We start from the raw sequence: 9,989 nt of genomic DNA, 5'->3' as shown, positions 1-9,989 counted from the left end.
ACTAATAGTACTACTACTAATACACCGCCCCTACCTCTACTATTTTCTACTACTACTACTACTACTTCTACTACTACTACTACTAAGGAAAAAAATTCTACACTGACACCAAGTTCAGCAGTTCAATAATTGCTGCTCACTTGTGCATCCTTCTGTTGTGTCCTTGGGCAAGACACTCATCCTACCTTGACTCTGGTGTCTGTGTAAATAGAGCTTATATGTGTATGAGAACAGGTTTATGATTCCTTCATGTGAAGCACTTTATTGATAGGCTTTGTACTTTATGTACGGTAATAGTAATAGTGGTAGTTGTTAGTAGTTGTAGCATGTGTTGCAGTTGTAGGAGAGTGAGGGGTCAAAGTTCATGAGTATGGATGCAGGTGGAGCACAGACACGTGTCTCATTCAGGTGAAACTTATCTCGACCGGGTGTGCCACTCCCACGGCTTTCAAATACTACTACTACTACTACTACTATGACTACTACAGCTATTACTACTACTAATGCTGCTCTTACTACTTTACTAGACGTTACAACTACTCTACATCTGTGAAGAAACCCCCTTTTGTTTCACACATTTCAGAAGTTGTAGTATTAGTAATAGTATTAATTTCAGTATTATTAATATGAGTAATGATGATCTGTTGCAAGTAAATTCACTATCAAATATTTCATAATAAAGTTCAGTGTGTATTTGGAAGAGTTATGTGGGATACAGGTAGCAGCAGTAGTAGTGTGGTAGTAGTAGTAGTAGGCGTAGTAGTTATGAATGAGCTGGTCAAGTAGTCTCTGATAACGTCATATGCACTAGATGTATTACTTTTACTTTTTTTTTTAACTATTTCTACTACTACACTGCTACTTTTACCAGTACTACTAACTGATATTATGACTAATGTAATATTTTAAAATAACAATACTTTTATATGTTTTGCATTATCAATAAAGACAACAATTATTTTACAGCTTGCATTCAATTTTATTATATTCTCAAAGTGTCTCAGCAAAAATTACAAACTCAAAACATACAATGAAGAAAATTGAGAGGAAAACTCAAAATTGACTAAAATAATTTATGATACAATAACCAAAATATATATTTACATAAAAATAATCTTAAACAAAAAATAACAAAAACTGGGCCAGACTGCAGCCGATGGAGGTAGGTTTAACATGCCAAAACAACTTAGAATTTTGAATAAGAATAAACTTTACAATAGAAATGTGTCAAAATTCTGCTTTTATAAAATATATACGATTATTTAATTTGAGGTTTTGAAGCAAAGAATAAGAAATGAAACAGTTTCAAGGCAGAACAGGTTTAGCGATTAGCTTGATACAGATATTAGTGGTTTACTGTGGATTACACTGATTTTAACAGAAAAAAAAAATCAAACATCAGAAATTTTGATGTAATTTGTCCCATTTTTTTTTTTACCGTAGTATGCAATTTTGATAATATTCGTCAATATAATCCACAGTCACCAAGAATTTATAGTCCACAATAACAGTCACGATTTACAATTTAAGACGCCGAACATGAAAAATCATCATTTTGTGCATTTCATCAAAAAAACAGCAACATTTACTTTGAACCTTTACACAATCCACCCTCAAAATTCTGTTAAATTCTTAATTCAAAACTTCAGATCCAGCCTAAAGTAGTTTTTGACCGATTTTGTTGCGACAGGAAATTAGTTACTGAATTGTCATAAAACAGGAATGTGATCAACTGTTTTTTATATTTCACCTTTTTCACAATTTTTATAAAAGATTTTGAGTTGTGCATTCTGAAGGTAGTAATTTGTTCTGAACAATTGGCCTATAAATAGCAAAAGCAGGCTAGAAAATACTTGAGATTTTCAGGGATTTTATGATTTAGTGGCGTGGCAAGGACAGGATAATAAACTTTGAACATGCATTAAACATTAAATGTTTCATATCTTAAATTTTAAGTCTAACTTTTCCTACCAATGTTTAGAATTTTAGACAATTTTTTGTCAAGTTAGCCCAAAAAATAGTAGTAGGCTAGCATTAAAACCTAGACAATTTATCTACATAGGTATGACACTTGACTTTTAGGGAATTTCCTTAAACTAATTGTCGACGCAAATGTCACAGAAAGGTTCAAATACAGGTTTTACCCCTTTTGAGCGATAACACACACTATTCATGACAGCTACACACTTTTGTACAAAGCAAAGGGAAAATCTATACGGGGGACTGGACATTTACAACATAAATTGACTGTTAAAAACAATAAAACTCTGCACTTCCGCTTCATCTTTATTCATTCTTTCAATCTAAATCTTTGTCCATAATGTCAAATTTGAGATCAGTGGAATTTGTTTTTTTACGGAGTTTAGTACAGGCTAGCACAACGCTTGGGAAGGCATTGGATATGAACGAGATAGCTTCAGTTCTCTCGACTCTAAACCTGAAAAAGTTAAGTTTTTATGGCTAGAAAACTCAAGTCGATCGAACTGGAGCAAGAACAGTTTGTTACCGGTCGCTACAGTGGTTAGCATTGGTTAGCATTACCTGATATGGACTAAAGAGTGGTGCAAACCTGAAGAACATGTCTAAAACCTGGACAGTGGACCCAGGTTTGGAGGGATGGTTTAGTATGGCTCTAAATACACTATCATTCAAGTTTACGCCAACTCCATAGTCTGACATCTACACTTCAACTTCAAGTGCAACATTTGGGATTGTACCCATGACTTTAAATATGTCCTTCCACGTCAACTTCAGATTAGCATAATTGATTATTGCTGGAAGAAAAGGCTACCTAATGTCTAGTTTCAAATGTAGCCAAGCCTTGTTCTTGTAAGATATTAAGCTCAACTTATGTAAAGTTTAAACCTGTTCAACTCCGTTAAAGAATCAGCACAATTGTAAAACAATTGTGTTTGGCTTGATTCAATGCAAAAGCACAATTAACCTTTTAAATCCTATAATGGCCATATCATATGAAACACATAAGGAATTAAGTTGAACATTAAACAGGCCAAAGTCAAAACTTCAGTGGGAAATTAAGTAGGTGTAACCTACCAATAACATTTATTTAAACTTACTTTTGACTCAATAAAAAGCAAATAATTCAACTTATACAAACATCTATTTTATATTTATACTCAAATCCCAAGTGTTGCACCATAAGACTTCTATACAAAAAACATTGTGCATTCCCTGCATTTCAATCCAAGTGAAAATGGGTTTAACATAAATCCAACAGTCAGCAGTCAAGGCATGAGAATGATTTGAGGCAATGTGTGTCACCATAGTTTTCAAAAATATTTAGTTCTTGAAATGTCCGTTATTTGTGCGTACATCTATTTTACGCCGTCTCTCAAAACTTCAGCCCAAACACCAAAATAAAGACTTACAAGTTTGCAAACCATGGCACAAAGTAGTCTGAGGTAATGTTCACTGTATAGACAAAATGTAGTTACAGCAAAAATGGTTAACTTCATGTGACATTTTGTACAATCAAATTAACATTGAAGTTTTTAAAACTGACCAATAGTTCTACTTTTTATCTAAAGGGGCTTTTAGAAATTCAACCCATTTTCATCACATTCAATTGTACTGTTACATTTCTAATATAGCTTTAAGATAAAATGCCAAAGTTTAAAGTCACCATACAAGAAAAAAATACAATTTATAACCTCTAGTTACCAATTTGACAAACTAGCATTTGATACTAGCTTAAACTACATCTTGCTCTATACTTTAGACATTTAAGTATACAAATTTAATGAGTTTCTGAAATTCAGTTTTACAAACTGTTTACATTTCAACTGGGAAACCAAATGTGATGAAGGTTAGAAGTTAAATTTCTCATTTCATTACAAAATTAGCATTAGTCTATAAAAATTGGCAAATTTATAAAACTGACTTGCAGCTTTATTCAAACACTAACCTTAACCGTTTGCAAGTTTAACAGTTAAGATGTCAACATTTACAGTATATAACAATAGGTTTTGCTCTTTTTCCATGCTTCACTGGTTTATAAAGTTGTAACAAACTATTTCCTGTGATTGGGCTGTCATTACAAGTCCATCTCCATAGTCTTTGTACATAGTCATTTTATCGCCATTAGCTTCGTAGCAGTGCTAACCTAGCCTTTAGCTCCTCTTGGCGCGCTCGCAGTTGGTCCTTTTTCCTCTGCAGCCTGTGTGCCTCATCCTCCAGGCTGAAAATGCAGTCCCGAGCCTTTTTCAGAATCACCACTTTGGACGCCTTCTCGTTGCGCGTTAGCTCTGGCACGTTGTCGCGGAGATACATGAAGCAGTTCTTTAGCTCGTTGCGTCGCTGTCGTTCCATTACGTTGTGCGTTCGCCGCCGCTCCTCCTCATCCTCAGTTTCCGTGGAGTTTCTGGAGCTGAAGCGTGACGAGGTGGACATTGCAGAGGAGTTCCTGTGGTGGTGGCGCATGGAGCCGTCACGAGAGCGTTTGTGGCTGTGTGAAGGCGGAGGGGAGGCGGGGCAGGGCGCCGCGTAGTTGTGCTGCTGCTGGATCTCCGCGTTGTGGCGCTGCAGGGCTAATCGCTGTTGCTCTGCCTCATCCTGTTCTCTCTGCCGGATGTCAGCCAATGAGGGCAAAGGCGAGGCGCTAGAGGGGCAGCGGACTACAGTCACAACATCGATCTCCTCCTCTGTTGAAGAAAATTGTTTGGTTAATTCCATTGCAAAGTCTTTTTTAACCCATACATAGTTTAATACACATCACTACTTACAACTTAACAAAAGAGTGGAAGTTTACTTGGCTTGAAAGTAATCATTTGACCTTTTAAATTTGAGCACACTGATTTCATGATAACCCAAACTTGAGTTTAATTTAAGTTCTAAAACATTTAAGGGCTTGTGAAAGACTTTATATTTCGTGTGCCCTAATCTCTTCTTTCTCAACACTCCTATATTTTGCTGATAATGTCCTGTTAATTTTTAGTTTTTACACTGCCTTATCTGGGCTTGAAATAATGTGTGGGTGGGACTTTGAAGCAAGAGTAGGCTTTGACTGACGGCAGCAGGTGAAGCCAGGCTCGGTCTGTAATCGAACTTAAAGTCTGACTCACTCATTTGATCCTGATGAGTCACATTAAGCCAAGCACGGCGCAGGATTGGGTTTCCCATAAGAGCGTGTGACTACCAAACCATTACGGTGGTCTCATGCTTTTAATAGGACAACTTCAGTCTGAGTCATGGCCCTCCAGAGGCTTTGACAAACAGTGGCACTGTATGTATAAGAATGGTCTGAGGGCATCAGTATCATCGATCGATAACATACCACAGATGACATCTTTGATTTGAAGGGCAAGCAATTCTCCTAAATTACACCAACAAAAACTTGAAATGCCAAATCTGTCATTGTGTCTTCCTAATAGGAGAGGGTCTTAAGTTATTATTTAGCTATTGTATCAGTCTAAAGCACATAGTAAATGTGCTTATTTTTACTCTACAAGTGGTAATTTGCCTCCAAGTTACAAAGATTGCTACACGTTTGATTGGAGTCAACATTCAAGTCTGTGGAATGTTGACAAACCACTAACTAAAATCATGAATCTTAGATGCAACTTTTACTCTTGAACTGTTGCCAAACACATCCATGCAATGCATTACAGAAGTGTATATAGCCATAGACCTACCAGAGTCTGAGGATGAGTAGTTTGACAGCTCTCCTCCCGCGGACCCGTAGTCCGACGTTACTTCACTGCCTTCTGGTGTGTTCTCCATCAGGGCCTGGCAGTCCAGCGTAGACCCGGCGATCTCCTCGAATATACTTGTGTCAATGTCTGAGAGCAGAGGGCTAGAACTGAGCATGGACGATACCAGCTTCTCATCAAACCCTTTACCCCACTCCTTCCACAGAAAGTACTCGGGACCATCCTCGGACTGGGCACTAGTTGGACTGGTCTCCTTTTCTTCAAACAAATCGCAGTTCCAGTTAAGTGCTTGCATGTCACAGTCTTCCAGGAGGATGTTGGACACATAGCTGAGCTGGTCCTCCTTGGACAGTGGCTTTGTGTCAGAGGTTTCAGAGGGCTTCATGGGAGGTGACTGTGGGGGAGTGGGGAGAGATTCCAGGTTTTTCACTAAGTTCTGGTAAAAGTCATCATCGAACAGCGGCTCGGAGTAAAGCCAGTCATGAGACTGACCAAAGCTCTGCAACATGATGGCGATGGTCTGGGGAGAGAAGAGGGGGAGTGGGATTAATGTCTACAGTTCAATGCACACAGGAGATTGTTCTAGCCATGAGGGAAATTGGGTGCAATTGCTGAAAAAAAATGATTTGTCAACACGGTAAAAAGCTGTCTGAGAAATGGAAAATAAAGTTTGATTTTTATCAAACCTGAGCAAATCAATGAAAAAAAAAATTGCTTAGATGAAATATTGGCAAACCAACAGCAACATCAAGCACATAAGTAATATATCAAGCTAGTATCCATGGCAACATGGGTTTCAATGACATGGTCAGAAAATGAATTGATGTCCATTTATTTTTTGGCACTTTTAATCCACGTGGAAGGAATACAGCAATGTAGCACACCACAACTCGAACTTCATTCAAAAAAAGCTCATGTGAAAACAACTTGGTAGAGACACTAGAGCAGAGGGTGGCCCCACGCTGCTCAAGTACAGAGCTGCTCTAAAGCCAGCACTATTAACCATTATTTTAACAGTTTATAATGTAGGTCAGATATAACACATTGGCTTCAAGTCTTCAGGCCACAAGAAATATCCTACATTTTTAAATACAAAAACGTAAAGAACCATTCAATCAATAATTGAAAACAAAGCTACATTTTGGGGGGATTTGGGATTATACTATGCAAGTCATGTTTTTAAAATATGACATGATTAAAATGTAAAAAAAAAATTCAATAAATGTATAACCTGCTATAAATTAAGCACACATCCATAGACCTAAAAACCTCACAATTACCTTTTACAGGAGGTAACAAAAGCCAGAGAAACTCGCATCCAAGTGTGAGGTAGTGTTTGAAATGTAAATCCGCCCAAGAGGTGAGGCAGGGAGTAGTGATCCTTTGAGGCTCTTTGTTGTCAAGTGCAAAAATATCCAGTCAGTAGCAGCAGCGGTACGCGTTGTAGTGAAAGTTACCTCAAGACTGAATCAGCATGGTCCACTGTCCCGCTTTTAGTCTTGTTTACATCACCAAGCCCCGCCCACAGCGACGCGTCATTTCTGCGAAGTCCCGCCCATTTGAGGGACCAGAAAAGTCCTTATATCACCCCGAAGAAAACGGAGGTAGAAGGAAAAAGAAAAGAAAAAAAACGAAGAAAGAAAAAAAAAGAAAAGATTGCTGGCCCCCCCTTTTTCAAAAATTGCCATGACGACATCGGAACAGCTGGGTCCAGAAATTCGACACCGGCTTCTGGGAAACGTGAAACGGTGCTCCCCGAACTTTAAATAAATCCCAAGAATTCAGAGAGACAGCAGAATACACTATGCGGCAATAAATCTGCGCTTTGAACTGGTGTGGTGTATGGAAAAGTGCTGATGGGAAAGCGCTGCAGGACTTGAGTGCATAGCAAAATGGCAAATACTTTTTAAATAATGCATACCAATAGCATTTTCTGCCTTGTAAGGAGCACAATCAAATATGTTATTGAATAAATTGTGCAACATGCCAAAAAAAAAAAACTGCAGTACAATACACAAATTACAGGATTATTGAACATGCATCAAATGTAGATGCAATTGTAATTACATAGCAACGTTATGCAAATAAAAATGTTAAAGGTTCAATATAATACAATTGTAAAAATCCAAGTTATTGTTAAATTAAAATAGGCACTTTCAATTGCATTAATTTTAAAATGTCTAAAATCCAACATCTGAAAGTAATTAAATCAGTTGCAATCAATAAAACAACAGTTGCTCAATACCAGGTAAACGTCCACAGAAAACCATTGCATAAGTCTACCAGTGCACTAGTATAGAGCCTGGGCATTACATTGCTTATATAATCACTTCTGCAAAACCACAAATGTCCAATATTTAGTCAGAAAACTAGTGCCTTTTGTAAAAGAGAAATACGACTCTTCGCCACAGGAGGGCCACATTAGGACAACTTTCTTCGCCTTTTTCCTGTCTTTAAAAAACCCGACCGCTGTTCCAACACATGGTCCACAGCAGTCACCGCAGGATTCCACTTTCACAAGTTTACACAAAGAGACTCAATGGCACTTAGAAAGAACAAAGTATACACTATACACACACTTTCACATGCTAAAACAAAGGCAAGTTTTGTTTCAAGGTTATATCGGGGTACAATTGGACGCAATGCCGGTTGAGAGACGGGAATGCACTGGGACGCATATAGAGTCCTATGGCATGCGAGAACAAAGCAGCAGTGTGGTGTGGCAGGCTGGACTCAAGTCACTCCTTTATCTGCCTATAGCTCTGGAAAAAAACTGCAAAAATCATTCTTCTGCGTCGCAAAACATCGAAATAACTCAATTACGCGCAATTTTACGCACAATTTGACATGACAAGGCGACTTAACTTCAAATGAAAATTCCAAACCAAATGATTAAAAGGGGTAAAATTGCATTATAGCACATTTTGGCAGCAACAGCAATCAATTAACGTATCTGTAAATCCCATTGAATGCAGGAAGCGCATGGTGCAATCGACTCCAAAGTCCTTGCAATAATTCAAAGGTTGCGGCGTGGCTGTGCGGGTCATTTAAACGGCGTGGGCTGTGCGTAACCCACGTGAAATACGCATACACAATGGGTTTAACAATATTTCAGACATACAAAACCTCGGATCGTGGCGTTTTCCAAAAAGGAAGAGGCACAAACTAGCAGCGGGCGTGCGTAAAAATGGCAAGCTGTAGGATGAATGGGAAAATGCATTACTACGCACTTACCGTAAAACAGATGGAAAGAACAAAACGTCGTAAATAACGGTTGAAAACAGGTCCAAATATCAGGTTTAGGTCCACAGACGCAGCACAGGGTTAGAAAACAGTCTTCAGATGAGATTTCTTGCGTGTTAAGTAGAAGTTGAAGCGTGGCAGCATGGTTTGGAGTGGCTTAACTGCGTCGGCGTGGTCTCCCCCCTCCGCTGCTACTATCAGACAGACTAGAGGTGTGGCCGCCCCCGTTCATTTCTTTATATATCACCACCGGGAAAATATGCTTCCGCCAAGGTAAAATCGCGCCAAAACTTCACAACCTGCACATGAATCCTAATGACACCTCACTTTCCAGCTGTTATTACCGTCGTGGCGCGAAATGATGAACTAATCCAAGCGGGAAATTGAGTCTGCAGATTTTTGCCGTGAATTTTCGCTTTAAAATTCGGGTCTACTTCCTCCCGGCGGAGTGATACGACGCAGAGGGTGGGATTCCTGGAAAATGGTGGCGGTAAAATTCGGGACGACACACGTGGATGGTGAGGAAAAGCCGGGTGTCTAACTGCAGGGACCTGTCTGTCGCAAACCCCCGCCCCACAACCAGAGAGCCGAGCTAGCACGCCTCGTAAAGACACCCAAACACCGCAGAAATGTGCACCAAGGTCCATCTGACGCTTTTGTGAATCAGAGAACACAAGATGAGGCAGTTTGTAGGTCATTATGGTGGAATGTAGTGGGTACAGTGAGCAGCGAAGCGGTATTTTATATTTAAATAGCATATTTTTAGGGATATGGTGGGAGGTTTTTAAGGTGAAGAGACTGTCTAGGCAGCGTAATAAGCGAAATGATAAGGTTTAAAACGCCGATTTTAACCTACAAAAAAAAAAAAAAAAAAAAAAAAAAGGAAATAAATTGATTTGAAAATTATGTAGGTGTAATGCAAAGGTTATTTTTACTTGGGTAACTTTTTGAAGAAATTTTTGTTTTGAAATTGTACTTTTCTAGCAGCATACTCCTACATACTTGAGTAATGTTTTTATTGAAGGAACAGTACTCTAATCTGCTTTTAAATGATGTGAACATTTGTATTTCTTGCAA

The 9,989-nt window shown here is 38.6% G+C and overlaps 1 protein-coding gene across 2 annotated transcripts; it reads right to left on the bottom strand.

Moving 5' to 3' along the window:
* Positions 1 to 1,769: 1,769 nt before the first annotated feature.
* mych (myelocytomatosis oncogene homolog) lies at positions 1,770 to 9,126 on the bottom strand. 2 transcript variants are annotated; one of them, XM_033966796.2, is made up of 3 exons: positions 8,904 to 9,126; positions 5,652 to 6,189; positions 1,770 to 4,661 (listed from the first exon to the last, which is right to left on the bottom strand). In XM_033966796.2, exons 2-3 carry the CDS (start codon positions 6,175 to 6,177, stop codon positions 4,102 to 4,104), a joined length of 1,086 nt encoding a protein of 361 aa, XP_033822687.1. In that variant the 5' UTR covers positions 6,178 to 6,189; positions 8,904 to 9,126; the 3' UTR covers positions 1,770 to 4,101. The 2 variants fall into 2 exon arrangements, with proteins under 2 accessions (XP_033822687.1, XP_033822686.1); XM_033966795.2 differs by lacking the exon at positions 8,904 to 9,126 and adding an exon at positions 6,950 to 7,139.
* Positions 9,127 to 9,989: the final 863 nt, after the last annotated feature.

The sequence above is a fragment of the Periophthalmus magnuspinnatus genome, chromosome 5 (genome assembly GCF_009829125.3).
Source record: "Periophthalmus magnuspinnatus isolate fPerMag1 chromosome 5, fPerMag1.2.pri, whole genome shotgun sequence".
Classification (NCBI taxonomy): domain Eukaryota; kingdom Metazoa; phylum Chordata; class Actinopteri; order Gobiiformes; family Gobiidae; genus Periophthalmus; species Periophthalmus magnuspinnatus.
This window is presented reverse-complemented; position numbering and strand designations above follow the sequence as displayed.

Excerpts from the sequence above, each read along its gene's own strand:
- mych (XM_033966796.2), bottom strand. The coding sequence starts at position 6,177 with ATGTTGCAGAGCTTTGGTCAGTCTCATGACTGGCTTTACTCCGAGCCG. Across the intron at positions 4,662-5,651 it reads CTACTCATCCTCAGACTCTG|AGGAGGAGATCGATGTTGTG; the intron begins GTAGGTCTATGG and ends TTTCTTCAACAG.